The sequence below is a fragment of the Balaenoptera physalus genome (genome assembly GCF_965194825.1).
Source record: "Balaenoptera physalus genome assembly, chromosome: 3".
NCBI classification, from domain to species: domain Eukaryota; kingdom Metazoa; phylum Chordata; class Mammalia; order Artiodactyla; family Balaenopteridae; genus Balaenoptera; species Balaenoptera physalus.
In genome coordinates, this window is record NC_138890.1 from 115628116 (window position 1) to 115649941 (window position 21826).

At 35.5% G+C, this 21826-nt stretch overlaps 1 protein-coding gene across 3 annotated transcripts in view; it reads right to left on the bottom strand.

Annotated features, from left to right (window-relative positions):
* SCAMP1 (secretory carrier membrane protein 1) overlaps positions 1-21826 on the bottom strand; it is a 105308-nt gene that overhangs the window by 16628 nt on the left and 66854 nt on the right. For all 3 annotated transcript variants that reach the window (XM_082458226.1, XM_082458225.1, XM_082458227.1), the window contains 2 exons: positions 8740-8841; positions 5266-5383 (listed from right to left, as the gene is read on the bottom strand). In XM_082458226.1, the coding sequence (XP_082314352.1) occupies positions 5266-5383; positions 8740-8841 (220 nt within the window). The remainder of the gene's footprint in view (positions 1-5265; positions 5384-8739; positions 8842-21826) is intronic.

The following is a 21826-nucleotide window of genomic DNA, read 5'->3' on the forward strand; positions in this document are numbered from 1 at the left end:
ATCCACCGAATTTGAAGATGCCTAGGTAAAGATAATTCACAATAATTTAGTTATATTAACTGAGGTTTGGGATCTAATAAGTAACTAGCCTAGTATTTATAGAAAAGGATAACAAAATTAAGATTTCGGCAATCAAAAAAAAAAAGTGAACATACTAAGGATACCAACTGATGACAGATATAAACAACCTGCTCAGAGTGCCAATTTTTCCAGGGATTCAGAAGTATTACTGTACCTACTCTGTGTCCCCTGGATGAAGATAAGCAGCATGCGGACTAGCGTTTTAACAGGCAAAGTGAATCATCTGAAATTGATACCTAATCAGAAAAGACCTCAGTGTTGGACGATTCAGAGAGAGGAAGAGAGAGAAGCAGCATACCTGTTTGTGATAGTACAGAAACATATTACAGTAAAGTTATCAGCATTCTGTCCTAGATCCAAAATAAATCAGAAAGAAAAGGGGAGGGAGGGTAGTGAACAACTACAATGCTTTCAAAGAAAGTGAAATTCACTTTTAATCTAAGAAGACTATCACTTTATATACAGCAGGATAGCTTCACAAAGCATTTACTGTAAAACACCAATTTAACTAATAGAGGAGACTTTTCATTATTGTGGATCATATACCCCAATTCTATACTCTCACACAAAATAAAAGATTATTTGCAAAACAGATATTTTGGTATAGAAAAAAATTTTTAAGTACTTTAAAAACTTGTTTTTTAAAGAAGTGAAATAACTTTTTTCTAAAATTCTTCTGAAGTGCAAAAAAATCACTACTGACAATTATTTTATTAATGTGGGCAAAGTCTATTAACAATTTTTTTAATTTCATAGAAAAATAACCATTCAAAACTAGGTCCCAAAGGAAATACAAATTATGTATTATCTATTTATCTCTACCATACTAAGTTATTCTAGCTCTTATATCAAATAAAGGATGGGGGAAATTTTGTATTCCCCTGATATATAATCTCCTATGACTCATTCATTTGTTATTTGACCCATTTATAATACCTCTCCCTTAGCCCAAAACTATTATTTAATTCTTTCTAATAGCTTACTATAAAAAGATGGGCCTGTAAAAAAATATTGTTTGGGAATAATCTAAAAGAAAATTTTAAAAATCTATCTGCGAAAGGTAAGGATTAAACTATTCCCTTATCTATGAAGAGGTACAAGAGACAGATATTCTTGCATTTCAATTATTTTAAATTTGGATTATAAGATGACACTATGGGGAAAACAAAGATACCATAGTGCTCATACTGGGCACTTTAGACACCAGTGATTAGCTAACTCCAAATTATGCAGGACTTCAGAATGTCAACAAAATTCTCAAAATTGTATTCATTGCCATCGAAATAAATATATACCACAGAGCACCGTTTAGCTGGTACTGGAGACACAGAATAGCCTAATAAAAAGCAACTATTCTAGAGCCAAAACAGTGTGCACAGATAACTTTTAGAGGGCATTAACTGCTTATGGAAAGCCTGACTCCTAGTGGTTATAAACTATGGCTACATAGCCCCAAAGGACTTTTTTCTTTTAAAATGTACAGTGTGGGGAATATAGTCAATAATAGAATACCGTTATATGATGACAAATGGTAACTAGACTTACTGTGATGATCATTTTGAAACATACAGAAATATCAGATCACTATGTTGTGTACCAGAAACTAACACAGTGTTGTAGGTCAATTATACTTCAAAAACAAATAAACTCATAGAAAAAGAGATCAGATTTGTAGTTATGAGAGGCAGGGGGTGGGAGAAGGGGAATTGGATAAAGATAGTCAAAAAGGTACAAACTTCCAGTTACAAGATAAATAAGTACTAGAGATGTAATGCACAACATGATAAATATAATTAGCAGTGCTGTATGTTATATATGAAAATTGTTACGAGAGTAAATCCTAAGAGTTCTCGTCACAAGGAAAAACGTTTTAAAAATTTTAATTTTGTATCTATATGAGATGATGAATGTTTGCTATACTTATTAAAAATCATTTCATGACGTATGTAAGTCAAATCATTATGCTGTACACCTTAAACTTATACAGTGCTGTATGTCAATTATATCTCAATGAAATTGGAAGGGAAGAAAAAAACAGCAAGTTTTGAGCAAGTATGGAAAAGAAAATAAAAAGAAAAATCAGGTGTTTTCATTGGATCTCAATTTCTATCAAATTAAAAGAAATCCTTGCCGTTACAAATATGAAAGCTGGCTCAAACTACATTTTAGTTTATATTATCTCCATTTATTGTACTTCATAAAATCATCTCATCTAAATTCCTTATTTCACAGACAAAGAATATGAGACTGGAACTAGGTCTTGAAAGAGGACTTGTAAGTCTTCAACTGGCAGAGAAGATACAGTAACCCAGAGGTCAAGAAGCATACCATGAACAAAAACTGAGACAAAGGAATGTACGTGATGTATTTAAAGAAACCAAGCAGTAACTTTGAATGGAGTTTAAAGTCTGGATCCGGGAGTTGTGAAAGGTCACCACCAGCCCTACTACCACTACCACCACAATCCCATTCCCCAACCTGAAGTCCACTTCAAAAATCTTCAGGGCTTCCCTGGTGGCACAGTGGTTAAGAATCTGCCTGCCAATGCAGGGGACACGGGTTTGAGCCCTGGTCCGGGAGGATCCCACATGCCGCGGAGCAACTAGGCCCGTGAGCCACAACTACTGAAGCCCGCGCGCCTGGAGCCCCTGCTCCGCAACGGGAAAAGCCACTGCAATGAGAAGCCCGCGCACCGCAACGAAGAGTAGCCCCCGCTCACCGCAACTAGAGAAAGCCCGCCCACAGCAACAAAGACCCAACGCAGACAAAAATAAATAAATTAAATAAATTAATTAAAAAAAAATCTTCAGAGTGCTGGGTTTGTTTGGGATTTTTTTTAGATTAAAATAGTAACTATACATAAAGTGAACTGAAGGAAGTGGGAGTGGGGTATGAGCGACCTGTAAACAGATCTCTGGGTTAGCTGAGGTTGGAAATGGAAAGGAAGAGAAAGATGGAACAGACACTAAGAAAGTGTCTAGGAAAGTGAGTAAAAAAGTAATGGAAGCACTGACAAAGTACTGACAAGTTTTAAATGGAATCACATGAAAAAGTACTTAGAACCACTCATTTATAAAAGGTACTTAATAAATTTCCTTTTTAAAACACAGCTTCATTGAGATAAATGTTGTACACTATACAATTTACCCTTGTAAAGTGTACAATTCAATGGTTTTTAGTATATTCATAGACCTTTTTCATCATCACCCCAAAAAAGAAATTCTATAACCATTTGCAGTCACCCTCTACCCCACCCCTGGTTATAGGCAACCACGAATCTACTTTCTGTCTGTATAGATTTATCTATTTTGGACATTTCATATAAGTGGAATCATACAATATGTGGTGTTAATAAATGTTTCTTGAATATGAATCAGAACTTCTGGAAGCAGTGCTGGTTCTGAGAAAAGAATGAGTTTATGATGCATTACTGTGAGATGATGATACCAATCAACTGGAGATATAAACAGCCACCTGAAGATGCAACTAAATGTTTGTGTAAAGCATTGTCTTTCAACTCCAACATTCTAGTTCATGCATGTAGGGAAGAAACTGAAACAATGAGGGAGGTTGAAATTCCCAAGGTAAAAATACTGTAGAGCAAGCACAAAGAGCAGAGACCTGACTGCATTTAAGAACACTTTTACTTAAGAGCTGAACAAAGAAATGAAGGAGAAAGACTAGCCTCAGAGGCAGGAGAATCAGAACATAACCATAAAGGCTGAGGAGGAGGGGCCACCTGTAGAATAGAAGGCTTCAGAGTCCAAGGAGGAGGAAAACGGAAAAAAAGGCTGGTATAGGATCTAGTAACTTTAGAAAGCGGAGTTTCAATAGTTATATATGGGTATTTCTAAAAAGAAGTAAAAGCTTTTAAGAGGGAAAATGAGTAGCAAAATATGGACAGAAAGAACATAGCCTAGGTTTCACAGAGTTTTGAGAAGGATTAAAGACAAATGTACAAGCAAAATATTTCAAGAACGCAGTTTTCTTAAATATAAGGTACAGTGCAATCCTTGTACATATTCTCAAGTTGCCATAGAGTAAAAAAAAAAAACAAAGAAAAAATGTTTTAAGGACTTATTTTCCTTAATGTGAGACCCACCAAAAAGTATTATTTTAAAACGTAGGTGTGATTCACAGGGTCTCTATATTATGTTGGAATGTGCAGAATATCAAAAACACATACCCAAGGCATGATAAAACTTTATATATAAAAAAACCTGACCTTTCTCCTACCCTATGGAATGATTTTCTTTAAGGCAGTGAAAACAGCCATGGGAATTCTACAGGAGGAGGCGCAGTCATCTCTCAGCATCTGTGGGTATTGGTTCCATGATACCCTCATCCCCACGCCCATGGGTACCAAAATCTGAGGGTGTTCAAGTCCCTTATACAAAGTGGCGTAGTATTTGCAAATAACCTGCGCACATCCTCCCCACATCTGTCCCATACGTACACTTGAAATCATCTCTAGATTACTTATAAAACCTAATATAATGTAAATGTTATATAAATAGTTGTAAAAACAATGTAAATACTATGTAAATAGTTGCCATTGTGTGGCAAATTCAAGTTTTGCTTTTTGGAACTTCCTGGAATTTTTTTTTCCCCTAGTATTTTCAATCCACAGTTGCTCAAATTAGAGGATGTGGAACATGTGGATATAGAGGGCCAACTGTATAGCTAAGATAATTGGGCAGTTACTAAAAATAAAATTCAGTCCATAATCCAGCCTGAATCTGTTACCAGCTCACTTTATACTCTTAGATAAAATAATTTAGTGTCTTTAAATTTTAAATACAAATAAAATGCACATACCACACAAGAGCTTTACTTCTATTTACTAATCGGTCTACTATGTTTCATATTCAAAAAAAGAAATCAGAATATGTAGAAAGGTACAAATTTTAAAAATGAGATTGACTCTTCAATTGATAAAAGAAGCCTTCAGTTAACAGAATTTAAAAATATTCCCTATCTACAGGAAACATTAAATGTGATGCAATTCTCTAAAATTTATCTATGCATAACTTTTAATTGTAAAAAGTAATCCCTGGAGAGCAAACCTGCATAAGAACAACAACCAAATGGCTTGAGGTTACACTAAATAAAGAGCAAAATGGGAAAATGAGAACTGAATATCAGGTTCACTAAAAAAATTTACAGACATAAAATTTTACTTACCTTTTTAAACATAACTAGTGAGATGACTGCTGATGCTGTGAAAAGTGCTGCTATGATTATCATCATGATTCCAACAGGAATACTTTTGTTGAGACCAGTAAGGGATGAAATCCAACCGCTATGAAATTAAAAGAAGAAAAATAAAATTAGGCAAATAAGTTAACGCACAATTTTTAAAAACAGCATAATAACTAACACACTTTCAGCACTTATGATCCAGGCAACATCCAAGTTCTTTACGTGTATTAACTCATTTAATTCTCACAACAACCCGCTACGATATATGCTATTTTTAATCCCTATTTGAAGGATAAGAAACTGAGTCACCAAGATTATTCAGTAACTTGCCCAAGGTCACACAGCTAATAAAAACAGCACAGTCTGAATTCAAACCTAAACACCAAAATCCAGAGCCTTAAATGTGTACCACGAGATTCTACATTTTTTAAGCCTATGATTTCATTATTATTTTTTAAAGTTCATTTTAAATTCTGCTGAATTATGTAAAATAATATTTGAGAACCACATATTCAACAAAGGGCTAGTATCCAAAATATATAAAGAAACTTCAAAGCTCAACAGTAAAAATAAATTCTTAAAATTAAAAAGTTTCAATTAGAAAATGGGCAAAGGACTTCCCTGGTGGTCAGTGGTTAAGAATCCACCTGCCAATGCAGGGGACACAGGTTCGATCCCTGGTCCGGGAAGATCCCACATGCCACGGAGCAACTAAGCCCTGCACCACAACGACTGAGCCTACATGCCACAACTACTGAAGCCCACGCACTCTAGAACCTGCGCACCACAACTACTGAAGCCCACACACTCTGGGGCCCGAGTGCCGCAACTACTGAGCCTGCGTGCTGCAACTACTGAAGCCTGTGCACCTAGAGCCCGTGCTCCACAACAAGAGAAGCCACCACCACAACGAGAAGGCCGCGCACCGCAACGAAGAGTAACCCCCCACTTGCCACAACTAGAGAAAAGCCCACGCGCATCAATGAAGACCAGCGCAACCAAAAAAAAAGAAAATGGGCAAAGACATGAAGAGACATTTCACCAAGAGGATATATAGATGACAAATAAGCACGTGAAAAGATAAAATATCATGAGTCATTAAGGAAATAAATATTAAAACCACAGCCAGATATCACTACACACCTATCAGAACAACTTAAAAAAAAAGTAGTGGCAACACCAGAGGCTGGTGAGGATGTGGAGGCTGAATCACTCATATGTTGTAGTTGGGACTGTAAAATGGTACAGCCATTCTGGAAAGTACTGTCAGTTTTTTAAAAACACTGAACAGGGAATTCCCTAGCGGGCCCAGTGGTTAGGACTCCCTTGGCTCTCATTACCAAGGGCCCGGGGTTCAATCCCTGGTCAGGGAACTAAGATCCCACAGGTTGTGGTGTGCAGCCAAAAAAAAAAAAAAAATCATCTAAAAATAAATAAGTAAATAAATAAAAATTTAAAAACACTAAACATGCAACTTCCATATGAACCAACAATTACACTCTTCTCTTGGGTATTTATCACAGAGAAATGAAAACTTATGTTCACACAAAAACTTGTTCACGAATGTTTTTAGCAGAATAGCCCCAAACCAGGAACAGTCCAAGGTCCCTCAACTGGTGAATGGTTAAACAAACTGTGGTCCATCCATACCATGGATGCTGCTCAGGAATAAAAAGGGATGAACTACTGAGACACAACAACCTGGATGATCTCCAGAGCACTATGCTTAGTGAAAAAAGCTAAAGTTTACAAACTGTATGATTCCATTTATACAACGTTCTTGAAATGACAAGCAGATTAGTGATTGCTGGGGTTAAGGAGGGAAGTGAGTGTGGCTATAAAGGGCAGCATAAAGGATCCTTTGGTGATGGGAATGTCCTGTGTCTTCACTGTATCAATGTCAAGATCCTGATTTTTATATTATACCATAGTTTTACAATATGTTACCACTGGGGAAAACTGGATAAAGGATACCTGGGATCTCTCTGCATTATTTCTTACAACTGTCTGTGACTCTACAATTATCTCAAAATAAAGAGTCTAATTTTTTAAAGTCTGCTAAATTACATGAGGTCTACCTTACAACAGGTCACCTTGTATGCACCCTCATTAGCAGATTCCTGTGCTATTTAGTCACCTCACATGCTGCTGTGCTCAATTTTAACACTTTTTTCTAAGTCTGTTCTAAAAAGAAAAAGAAGGGCTTCCCTGGTGGCGCAGTGGTTCAGAATCCACCTGCCAATGCAGGGGACACGGGTTAGAGCCCTGGTCTGGGAAGATCCCACATGCCGCGGAGCAACTAAGCCTGTGCACCACAAATACTGAGCCTGCGCTCTAGAGCCTGCAAGCCACAACTACTGAGCCCGCGTGCTACAACTACTGGAGCCCGTGCACCTAGAGCCTGTGCTCCACAACAAGAGAAGCCACCGCAATGAGAAGCCCGTGCACCAGAACGAAGAGCAGCCCCCACTCACCGCAACTAGAGAAAGCCTGCGCACAGCAACAAAGACTCAATGCAGCCAAAAATAAATAAACTTATTTAAAAAAAAAAAAGCAAAAGAAATTATTTCCGTTTCATTAGAATACAAAAAGTGCTGTTAACATAAGCAGTGTATGTTTTAAATTAAACATTTAAAACATTTTCTTTCTCTCAAATGCTAAAGACTAAACACTTTTTAAAATCATAATGAATGCTACTCTTTCCTAGAACTGATTTAAAATACCCAAATAAATTCTCTGCATGTATATATGCCCGTTAGATCTGCAAAGCTATCAACAGTTGTCTGACTTCCAGTGACTACTCTAATTCAGTAGTAGCATACTAAATGTAAGTCTTCAAATACACTCTAGTTACATGATCATTTCAGTTTATGTACGTAGCGCAGCAAAGTTGCCTCGCACATGCTTTTAGCTTATAAAAATTCAACTGTTCGCAATGGTTGTAAGAGAAAGAAGAGAGGGAGGGATGATTTTATACATAGGTACTCTTCTATGCACCATTTCATTCAAGGAATGTTTGCTCCAGAGTGTCTGAAGAAAGATATAAATCTATGACCTTCTAACCTGTGTCCAAATAGTCTCAGTTTCTAAGGGTCCCCCACTGAGTGAGCATTTTGCCATGCTAAGAACGATTCTATTTGTTTAAAGATATATCCATATATGTGCATGCAGTGACTCCACTTTTCAAAGATGTGTGTGTATGTGTGTGCACACGCATTTGTGTGTGTATGAAAATATGTTTGTATACCTAAAATAGCGCTTTACACATAACAGGTACCCTTTTCTTAAATTCCTTCAAAGGTTATTCCTTAGGAAACTTTAAAATTGCATTTTTTATTATTTGTATACTTCTGCTGATCTGGTTTTTCTATGTCAAATATTTTTAGGAATCCAAAAATTATATTAAGATACTAGATGAACAGATTATAACTAGAGTAATTAAAGTAAATGACTTACCAGTTACCCCAATTATGAAATCCTGCAGCCTGGAGTACATGCACAGCAAACTGACAAATATAGACGAAAAAGAATACAAAGAATCTGAATGAACTGTCACTCCTGTTTTTAAAAAGAAAGAGAGTAGGGAGAAAAAGAAAGGGGAAAATGTCATTGTTCTCAATGCCTTTACATTCACTTGTAGACTGACATTCAAACATTAAAAAATATTTTTAAAAATACCAGTGGCCAACTACCTGAGACTTGAAATTAAAATAATAACATAATAATGTATGTGAACCGTTTATCCAAATACTAGACAATGTTGTTATTATTATTCCAGCCTCACTTTGTCCTTTCAATTTCCAACTGCCCAACAAAACATCTTGGCAAAAGAAAAATTATTTTGTTTTCCTTTTATTTTTTATTAAATAGCTTCACTGAATTATAATTAACATACAATAAACTGCAAGTATTTAAAATATACAATTCGGTAAGGTTTGACATAAGTATATAACTATGAACCTTCTCTAATCAAAACAGTGAACATATTCCAAAATTTTCCTTGTGTTCCTGGTTAATCCCTCCCTCCCCACCCACTGCTTTCAGTCACTACAGTTTCATATTTTAGAGTTTTATTTAAATGGGATCATACAGTATACACTTTTTTCTTGTCTGCCTTCTTTCATTCAGCACATTTTCAGATTCACTCATGTTGCTACATGTAACAAAAGTCCATTCTTTTTCATTGCTGAGTAGTATTCCATTGTACAGTACACCACAGTTTGTTTATTCATTCACCTGTTGATGATCAGTTAGATTGTTTCTAGTTTTTTACTTCTATAAATAAAGCTGCCATGGACATTCATGCATATGTCTACATGTGAACATATATTTCTTTTTCTCCTGGGTAACTATCTAGAAGTGGAATGGCTAGAACACATAGGTATAAGTTTAACTTTTTTTTTTAATTAATTAATTATATTTTTGGCTGTGTTGGGTCTTCGTTGCTGCGTGTGGGCTTTCTCTAGCTGTGGCGAGCGGGGGCTACTCTTCGTTGCAGTGCACGGGATTCTCATTGCAGTGGCTTCCCTCGTTGCAGAGCATGGGCTCTAGGCTCATGAGCTTCAGTAGTTGTGGCATGCGGGCTTCAGTAGTTGTGGCACATGGGCTTTAGAGAGCAGGCTCAGTAGTTGTGGTGAGTGGGGCTTAGTTGCTCCGCAGCATGTGGGATCTTCCCGGACCAGGGCTCAAACCCATGTCCCCTTCATTGGCAGGCAGATTCTTAACCACTGTGCCACCAGGGAAATCCCAAGAGTGTCTTTTAAAGAAGAAAAATTGGAGTTCATAAAAAGACAAAACTTATCAATTTGTTCTTTTATGGATCTTGATTTTATTGCTGTATCTAAGAAATCTGTGCCAAAGACAAGGACACAAAGTTCTTTTCCTTGTCTTTCTCCAGAAGTTTTATATTTTTTTGGTTTTACATTTAAGTCTATGTCCCTTTTTTAGTTAATTTTTAAAATATAGTATGAGGTATGGATTAAAGTTCTTTTTTGCATACAGGTATGCAATTATTCCAGCATAATTTCTTAAAAAGACTGTCCTTTCTATACTGCATTACTTTTTTACCTTTCTAAAAAATCAGTTATCTATATATGGGTGCATTTACTTCTGGACACTCTATTCTGTCTCACTGTTCTATATTTCAACATTTATGTCAATACGATTACCTGGGTTTTCTAATAAGTCTTCAAATTTGTAGTGTTAATCTTCCAAATTTGTTGTCCTTTTTCACAGTTGTTTTGGCTATTCTAGACTATTACATTTCTATATACATTTTAGAATCACCTTGTTCATTTCTGTAAAACAACATGCAGGGATTTTTATTGGGATTGCATTGCATCTATAGATCCATTTTGAGAGAATTCACATCATCATAATGTTGAGTCTTCTAATCCATTAACAAGATATTATCTCTCCATTTATATTTTCTGCATAGATGATTATGTAATCTGTGAATAAAGACAGTTTTACTTTTTCCTTTCTAATTTGATGCCTGTTACTTGGTTTTCCAGCCTGTTTATACTGGCTAGAACTTCCATTTCAATTTGAATATAAGTGGTGAGAATGAACATCCGTGTCTTGTTCTTGATCTTAAGCAGAAACCCCTTTCAGTCTTTCACCATTAAGTATGATGTTAGCTGTTACAGTTTTTTATAGATGCCCTTTATCAAGTTGAGAAAGCTACCTTTTATTCCCAGTTTATTGTTTTTATCATCAAAGTGATTGTTGTTAGATTTTGTCAAATGCTTTTTCTGCATCGATTAAGATGATCATATGGTTTTTCTATTTTAGTTTGTAATATGGTGAATTACAATAACTAATTTTCTAATATTAAACCAACCTTGAATTCCAAGAATAAGCTGCACCCACTTGATCATAACACAGTATCTTTAAACATACTGTTGAATTTGATTTGTTTGGCAAGATTTTCAAATGTCCTAAGTTTATTCCATTCCTGTTCATCCCAGTGACTATTCTAACCCCAAAACACATTTTTGGACGTCTTCATTAGAGAAGATTTGTCCCTTCCACTTCATTTATTTATCATTTGTTCATATGAGCATGGCTCATAGATATTTTCTTTTTTCTTGTTAATTATTATCTTGCTTTATTATCTATGTACCAAGAAACCAGAATATCAGAATGGTTAAAATTATATATGTAATACATTCTCTGAATAAGGGCTTCATAAATAGACTAATTCTAAAGGCTTCACAACAGCTATTTCAGTTACTTAAGAGGGATCGTTCTACTTAGTTCCAAGCTCACAGATATAGTCTAGAAGCTGAAACTGCCTAATAACAACCTCTAAGAAATCTATTACAAGGTACAGAATATGTTTTAAAACCTAAGCTGTCCTACTAAAAAGGAACTACTTCTAAAACATTGCTCTCAAATACAAATGGAGGAATGTAAAAATTGGTTCGCCTTCCTCTTTTATAGGTACAGTTAGTACCTATAAAAGCACAGCTAGTATACTAAGTTGATGAAATGGAAACCTCGGAGTCTTTAAAACTCATTTTTTCTACTTTTGCTATTGAAGGAGGCTAAATATCTTTCTCAAAAGACTTTGTTTACCTCATTTTATCAACCAACTTTCCTGTTTCTGGACAAGGAGACAGTAAAATTCATTTTGTGTACATTTACCATGCTAATATAAATGATTATTTTAAAAATACTTCAACTTTCTCTGAGATTTAAACTCTATGTGCCAGCACTTACTCAACTATCTGGACTCTTCCAAGAGTGCACAAATCTTCCTCTATCTAATCTGTCCAAATTATTACAAATGTAAAATCAAATTCAAATTTTTAAAAGGTTACTTTGTTTTTAACTACACAAGCAGTCACTGAAAATATAGTTCTTCACATCAAAACAATATAAAAAAGTGAATCTGACTCCCCTGTGAAAACGATTTTACAATACCGGGTTGCAATTCCCTGCCAAAAGCCTAAAATTTATTAAAGACATATGCAAAAAAACTGAGGTAGTCATAAGGCTAGAAAGCACATTAAGTATAAATAATTTCCCATATACGAAATAGTAGAAAACTCTGTAAAATGTAAACTTAAACAATACAATCATCACATGAATTTCAAGTTCATCTGAGTTGCTTTAAGAGCCAGGTAAGGCTCCCCACCCCTCAAGTGGAGGGCTGTACCAGAGCCAGAATCAGAAAAGGTCCAGAAGAAAAAACATCATTGCGGGTGTAGACAATGTCTATTGGCATCCAAAAGCAAAGGCGATGGGTCTTGTATATAGAAAGAGGTTACGAAGCAGACTGTTTAAACAACCCAGCTTGTACACAGCCATTTTAATCCGAAGAAGAAAGAGTAGAACTACAGTTAGAAAAACACTATCAATTGATTTAAGCTAGGTAGTTTTAAATTGTAATCCGCCTCAGTTTACAGTGAAGTACTTGTGGTATTTTGAATATTTATTCATAATAGATCCAACTATGTAACCAATTTCTTCATCAGAATAAATAACTAAATAATAAAAGCTTCCTATTGCTTGCCATCCTGACTCTTCCAGATCAAAGCCTATTGGAAAACTTAATCTCAAATAAGCCAGTTGTTTTTGGTTTAATTGTCTTCAAATAACATACTGACAAGTTATAGTACACCTTTCATAAAAATGTCCTTCCCTAAATTATTATTAAAAATCTCAGAAAAACTGTATAAAGATCACATAAATCTTTTATTTCACAGTACATATCAATAACAGAGATTAATCACAACTACAGTTTGAGGAATCAGGGAAGACAAAGTATTTCATTATTTTAAAAGGGAGAACAGAAATTTTACACTTAACCACAATAAATGGGTACAACTTAACTAAAGTACTAAACGTTTTACCTTTGGTAACTCACCATAGTAGTTAAGAGCATGTAGCTTTAGAGAAAGATTTGAGTTTGAATCCTGACTCCTCCAGTTAAAGTTGTGTAACTTCAAAGAAAATTTAGGCCTAAATCTGAGATTTTCTATTTGCAAAATAGGGATAACAGTGGAATCTACCTTTATATGGATGAAATAATACATGTAAAGTGCTTAGTGGGGGATGTACAGGCACATAGGAAACAATCAATAAATGTTACTTGTTGATACCTCTCTTACACCAGTACAGTACTGCACTGCAAACAATTTTGCTCACAGAAGTAATATTCTGCTTACAGAAGTGACATTTGGCTTCTGATAAAATCTTGAAAATTTCTGGGACATGGTTGGTAACTTCATTACTACCAGAATCAAGTAATACATAAAATTCCTGATGATGCAGATGATGTAAAGGCAATAGAATAAAAAGGAACCTAAGAAATACAGCTACTTTCCTTGTCTTAGTCACTTTGAGATGCAAGGCTATCTAAACCAGCCTCATTCTCCCCCTAATGCTTTTGTGCCAAAATCAATTCTTTCCCCAAGAACAGGGTTCCATAAGTAGGCTTTAAAAGGCAGCACTACGAACCCACCCAAATTGTGCATAATATTTTGCATGTTTGTATGTTTTTAGGAAGAGGAGTCACAAATTTTAGATTCACAGTGGAGTCTGTGATATAAAATCTATTAAGAACACTCACTAGCCTAAACTAAAATGCATAGAACTAGGGTGGAAGGGACCCTAGACTTTGTCTTCTTTCCATCTGTGTTCTGCTAAAAGCAGGGGGCACAATATAAAGTTTGTATGTAATGAAATTTTAAACTTGGACAATTTTAAACCTAGTCCACAACCTGGGTTCAAGCTTTGGATCTTCTATACTTAGCTGATATTACAAAATAGGGAGTCAGTTAACATTTGTTCAACATTATGTGCCAGGAACCATGGCAAACACATGCATTACCCATTTAATGCTTACATTACCCCCATGAGGTAGACACTAATACTGACTCCATTTTACTGATGAATAAACAGATTTAGAGAGGTTAAATGATCCAAAAACAGAGCTAGTAACAGAAATGCTGAGACCTGTCTGTGTATCCTGATGTTTTTAACCATGTGATAAAACTATCTCTAGGATATTATTTTAATTCCATCTTGTCCAAGAAAGCTAATCATCAATCAATAGAATACCACTATTTACATTAAATTAATCCCAAATGCTCAGTCTTTCTTATATGAGAAGATTATAAATTTTTTCATTTGTAATAATTTAGGTTCTTTAAAATACTTCCTTTTAGAAAAAGTCAGGGAGGATACAATAGACAGAATAGTATTTTGCAGCTAATAAGAAAATAAGGACTAAAATTTACTAAAACTTTTACTTGATTAGTCAAAGATTTTCTTGAGTGACAACTAAAATCTCACAGTTGAATTGCCATTCAATTTAGAAAGCATTAAACAGCTAAACTCAGCCAATAGCCAACCATTTTCAAATGACCTTTGAACAGCAAAACTAATTAATTTAAAGCAAAATAGAAGTCAAGTTAACATTGGTTAGACTCTAGGTCACAATTAAACTGTTTTCATCATATTACACAAGGTTATGCTCTTATCAAAGAGAAAACTAAAGAACATATATTTTTTTCCTACAAATATGCCTCTAAGACACTTCTGTCAACAAAGAACACTGAACAATAATACAGCTTGAGTTTTGAGGTATCTAGCACTATAAGAAATTTAAAATAACTATGATTAATATGTTCAAGACTCCAGTCAAAAAGGTAGAAACCATGAATGAAGAGGACTCTCAGCATATAAGTAAGCTATAGAAAATAACCAAATGACTATGGTAGAAATGAAAACCATGGTAATAGACATGAAGAATACCTTGGACAAGCTCATCAATACACTCAGTACAGCTGAGGGTGAACTTGAAGATAGAAACTATACAAACTGAAATGCAAGGATAAAAAAAAGAGTGGACAAAACAAGAACAGAGCATCTAAGAGCTGAAGGACAATATCAAGCAGTCTGACATACATATAACAGGAATTCCAGAAAAAAAAAAAAAGAAAAGAAAAAGTGGCAGAAGACTTACCTGAACAGATAAGACTGAGAATTTTCCAAAATTAGCTAAATACTCCAAATGACAAATCCAAGAACATTAGAGAATACTAAAGATACACACCAAAACACACACAAATGAACACACAAACATGCACATCATAATCAAAATGCCCAAAATCAGAAATAAGGAATAAAACTTGAAGGCAGAAAGAGAAAAAAATACTTTAAAAACAGAACAAGAATTATAGCAGACATCTCATCAAAAGCTCTGCAAGCCAGAATACATCAAAGTGATGTGTTTAAAATACAGAAAGGAAAAAAAAAAAAAAACCTGAACTCAGAATTTTATACCCAATAAAAATATCTTTCAAAAATGAAAAACTAAAGGACTGGTTACCAGCAGACATGTACTAAAAGAAATATTTAACAAAATTCTTCTGGCAAAACAATTATGATATGAGACAGAAACATGGGTCTAAATAAGAAAATGAGAAGTGCTGAAATGGCTTTAATGAAGTCCATTATAAAATTCATTTCTCTCTATTTTTAATTTTTATAAGAGACAACTGTCTGAAGCAAAAGTAATTGCAATGCATTGTGTATTTCTAGTCTATGTAAAAATAAAATACCTAACAAAAATAGCACAAACAATTGGGGAAGAAAATGGGAGTAATCTTTTGGGAGGTCCTTACAGTACACATGAATAGGAATATTATAATTTGGACACAGACCAAGATTAATTAAAAATGTATACTATAAAAACTCAGGCATCACTAAAAAAGATTTTGATAAGAGGCAGAAATAATGAAGACACAGGAGAACATAAAATTATTTACAAATACTCAATTGATCCAGAAGACAAAAAGGAATAAAAAAGAAACAGTTGGAACAAACAGAAAATAGTTTGTAAAAAGACAGATTCTAATCTAATCAGATCAATAAATGTAAATGGCATAAATGCACAATTAATATAGATAGACTGCCAACTTGGATGCAAAAGCAAGACCCAAATAAAGATTGCCTACCAAAATACGTCACTATAAATATAAAAACAGTAGTAGGTTAAAGGTAAAAGAATAGAAAAAGATATAATATGAAAACATAAATTAAAAGAAAGCTGGAATAGTTGTCATAATATCAGATAAAATAGATGACAAAAAAGGATTATTATACCAGGGATAATGAGGGAAACTACATAATGATAAAGAATTCAAAGCACAAAGAAAACATATAAATATATATCTACTTAACAAGAATGTCCAACTACATGAAGGTAAAACTAAAAGAAGAAAGAGAAAAATCCATAATTAAAGTTGGAAATTTCAACATTTTGTCAATTCTCAGGAACTGACAAAACAAGCAGACAAAAAATCAGTATGAATACAGAAGACCTGAACAACACTATCAACCATTTTGACCACACTGATACTAACAGAACATTTCATCCAACCAAAGCAGAATATATATTCTTTCAAGTGCACACAGAAGGAGGTGTCAGTTTCAGAGTTTTTAAATCCCCAGCACTGCTACATTCTCTATGGATTTTCATATCAGCTTCTGCCCTCAATCTATTATATGTCATTATGGTTGAAAATTTAAAAAATCAGCTTTACACAGATATACAGTTAGAAAAGGGAGAACCTTAAGCTCTCTGAAAGGAGAATACCAAGGGTCTTTCCATCACACTAGAAAAACTATTATAAAATAAGCCACATAAAAATTAACAGGCCATTTTCCTTCTCCTCACTCTCAACACCCAGCTGGTACAGAACTTTGTAATGAATAGTAAGCTCTTAACTGCTGTGGTTAAAGAACTATTCAAGAAATAAACATTGCCAGTAAATATAGCCGACCTTTGAACAACGGGTTAGGCGTACAGACCCCACCCCCACCCCAGTCGAAAATCCGTATAGAACTTTACAGTCAGCCCTCTGTATCCATCGTTCCACATCCACAGATTCAACCAACTATGGACCATGTAGTACTGTAGTAGTATTTATTGAATAAAATCCACGTATAAGTGGACCCAAGCAGTTCAAACCCATTTGTTCAAGGTTCAACTGTATTCTAAGGTTAATTAACCCACTGAACAGAGATCATTGAGTTACCTAGATTCTCTGCAAATTAAATAATAATGTAAACATAATAAAGTAGAAAGGAAAACAGGAGCCCTAAATTTCCAGTCTGAAGGCCTAGGTGAAAATCTCAGCAACTAATGATCCACTAGAAAGATTCGAAACATTAAACAATATAAAGTACTGAACAAGACTTGTAGACTCTAAAGCGCTATATATTTATATACACATTTAAGAAACTAAACAGTAGGTTCCTCTTGCAGGTATAGAAAGAATATTATCCTTCCTTAAGATAAATTTAATTTGAGACTTCGCTTTGGAATCAAAAAAGAAAAATTCTCTTTTTCTGGTTATACAAACAGGATGAAATAGAGTCAAGTTAATTACAAAAGGCAGTATTTTAACTTACATTAAACTAACTTGAAAGACTATTTAAACAACATAAAAATGAACTAATATCAATTCCTGAGCTTTGAATGTTTTTACACTTAAAATCAAATATGAAGTATCTCTTTACAGAAAAAATTTGATTGACTTTCTGGTTCATACACTAGTATAACACTTTTCAAGATGTTAAAATAGTGTCATAGTTCAATTATATTTAATTTTTAATTTCAATTAGCAAAATATTCCAACATAAAAGGTGCAACATCCCTACGGATACTAAGTATGTTCTAAAGAAACAGGACCAAAAATATACTGTCTACTGTGCAGAGATAGCTTACTTTTAAAAAGTATACCTGAGGGACTTCCCTGGTGGTCCAGTGGTAAAGAATCCACCTTATAATGCAGGGGATGCAGGTTCGATCCCTGGGCAGGGAACTAAGATCCCACAATGCCACGGGAAAACTAAGCCCGCGCGCCACAACTACTGAGCTTGCACGCCTCAACTAGAGAGGCTGCATGCCACAAACTACAGAGCCCATGCGCTCTGGAGCCCACGCACCACAACTACAGAGCCCACGCGTCCTGGAGCTTGCACACCACAACTAGAGAGAAGCCTGCACACTGCAATGAAGAGCCTGTGCACCACAATGAAAGATCCTGCGTGCCGCAACTAAGAAACCCAATGCAACCAAATATAAAATAAATAAATAAATAAAAAATAAATCTTAAATACCTGGAAGAAGCTTAGAGGTAGCAAACCATCCTAACTACAAGTAAAAAGCTGAACAAACTGAAAAGTCAACAACTCTTCTTAGATCTGAAAGAGAAGTGAAGCCAGAGGGCAAACTGCAACCCCCAAACTGGGAGACAGATAGATGAATACAGAGAATCAAAAGTTATTAGAGCAAAAACCGATAAGCAGAAACCTCTGCAGCAACCATTGCCAGGGGAGGAATTCCAAACTGTAATTGACAAGAGGCTCAGAGTGGACAACTCTGAAGAGTTAAAAACTCCAGGGAGACCTAGTCATACGGGGAATCCCACACATTTGTGAATTTTACCAATGACAGCTCAATCTGGTTCTCAGAGTGAATTCTTTAGAGAAAAAAATCCCCTCATGCTTCCGGGAGGAGGTGGGGAAACGGAACCATCTGCAAATACTCTAGAGCACTCTGTTCTTAACAAGGACTGCCCTCAGGAGAAACTAACCAGAGTCCAACCTACTGCAGTTTTATTAGAGCCTAACCTACATGAGGAAACAGAAATACCCAACTCCAGCCCACTGTAGGCCAGCCTGTCCCACCTGAGGAGAAGGAAGGACTGAGAAGCACTGGTGCAGTTCACAGTCCAGAGGCTCAGGCTAACTAAAAGACCGAGACCTAATCACAGGCCTACAGAACGCTTCCCCTCCCCCACACCTTACCATCACATTACTAAAGGTCTATTTACAGCAGTTCCTTTTACCTAGTACATCATGTTCAGCTATCAAGTAAAAATTACAAGACATACTAAAATGCAAAAAACAGTTTGAAGAGATAGAACAAGCGTCAGAACCACAGTCAGATATGACTAGGATGTTGGAATTACCAGATCAGGAATGTACAACTATGATTAATATGCTACAGTTTCTAATGGATAAACTAGACAGTATGCAAGAACAGATTAGCAATGTAAGCAGAGATGGAAATTCTAAGCACCAAATAAATTAATTTTATTTTTACGGTTCCAAATATGACAGAAAAGCTGGTGTCAAACACATCCTTACCAAGAGCAACTAGAACAGTAGGATAAAATGGGGAAAAAAAAAAAATCTGCTTATATCTGCTGAAGCATCCAGGAATAGAGAGACCATGATTCTGGAGTGGAAGAGAACTACAGAAATGTAAGCTGACTTTCTACGGCCTCAATTCATTTTTCCTGAATGCAAGACAGTAAGTTGAAAATTCAGATTCTGCCTGCAGAGAGCGCTGCTGCCAGGGAACAGACAAACCAACTGAGATATGGCAGATTCACAGGACTCGCGACACAAAACTGAGGATGCACTGTAACAAAATACTGATGAGAAATGAGAAGTGAGAAGCATAAAACTGGCCCAAACATGCAGCCAACTTTTCTCTCAAGGCATGTACCAAATACAGAAGCTAAAGAGATAAGCAGAGCCTCTGAAAGCAGAGTAGACTTTTCTGCAGTGTTCCCTAATGGGAAAAGGATTAGAACAGCAATTCTGAAACTTCTGGTCTCAGGACATCTTTATTATTGAGCATCTCAAGGAACATTTGCTTATGTGGGTTGTAGCTCTTGCTTTACCAAATGAGAAATTAAAATTGAGAAATATTTAAAGCATTTAACTAATTTTTTAGATAACAAATTGCTTACAATAAAATAATATTTTCATGAAAACTGAAAAAAAAAACAGCAAAAAGAGTAGCATTACTTTATATTTTTGCAAACCTCTTTAATGTCTGGTTTAATAGAAGATAGCTGCATTCTCTTTTCTGTTTCTACATTGAAACTCTTTGCAAGTCATGTAAGCCTCTGGAAAACTCCACTGTATACTTGTAAGAGAACAACATCTTAATGTTATCATGAAATAGTTTTCATGTCATGGACCCTCTAAAAGGATGTTGTCCTCCCTCCCTTCTCCCCTCTAGGGATCACAGGACTATACTGTGTGAGTCCAGGACTTGCTGAGGGAGGAGCCCAAGTGAACATATCAGGTTCTCAATTAAAAACCTAGAGGACTGGGCTTCCCTGGTGGCGCAGTGGTTGAGAGTCTGCCTGCCAATGCAGGGGACACAGGTTCGAGCCCTGGTCTGGGAGGATCCCACATGCCACGGAGCAACTGGGCCCGTGAGCCACAATTACTGAGCCTGCGTGTCTGGAGCCTGTGCTCCGCAACAAGAGAGGCCGCGATAGTGAGAGGCCCGCGCACTGCGATGAAGAGTGGCCCCGCCTGCCGCAGCTAGAAAAAGCCCTCGCACAGAGGCAAAGACCCAACACAGCCAAAAATAAATTAAAAAAAAAAAAAAAACTAAATGAGTACTTCTGTATTAAAAAAAAAACAAAAAAACAAAACCTAGAGGATTAACCTCTATGACTGGGGCAGAACCAGACACAGACAGAAATTAAACAAAACTGCAACTCAGCCTTAACTCAGCTTAGCCCCTGACTTACACCTAGCTGACAAGCACGGCAAAGGTGAACTTGCTCTGAAACAACTGAACATCATCAGAAGCCTCCACAATTCTTTATTCACCATATCCAGATTCAATCAAGTCTTGTTAAGTATACCAAGAGATGCACCATATGATTAAATACCAAGAGAAAAATATGGACAACACAAAACAAATTCACAGAGCATTCTAGATACTGAAGTGTGCACACAAAGACATTAACAAAATTTCATAAGAGAATAAAATTTTTAAAAAATGTTCAAGTACACATGGCAAAAGTGAAAGAAACTACTGAAATTAAGAATTCATATGGGAACATATGTATATGTATAACTGATTCACTTTGTTATAAAGCAGAAACTAACACACCATTGTAAAGCAATTATACTCCAATAAAGATGTTTAAAAAAAAAAAAAAAGAATTCAATACATGAGTTTATACTGGGATAAATTCCTAGAAACATACAACCTGCCAAGTCTGAATCATGAGGAAATTGAAAATCTGAACAGATCGATTACTAGTAAGGAGATTGAATCGGTAACCAAAACCTCCCAAAAACAAAAGTCCAAGACCACATGGCTTCATTGGTGAATTCTACCGAACATTTAAAGAAAAATTAATAACAATCTTTCTCAAGCTCTTTCAAAAAACACAGAAGAGGAGGGAACACTTCTAAACTCATTTTACAAGGCCAGCATTACCCTGATGCCAAAACCAGACAAGTACACTACAAAAAAAGAAAATTACAAGCCACTGTTCCTAATGAACATACAGGCAAAAACCTTCAATAAAATACTAGCAAGCCAAATTCAACAACACATGAAAAGGATCATAAAACACAATTAAGTGGGATTTATTCCAGGGATGCAAGGATGGTTCCACATCCACAAATCAATCAATATGATACACCACATTAACAAAATAAATGAAGGATGAGTATCATATGATCATCTCAATAGATG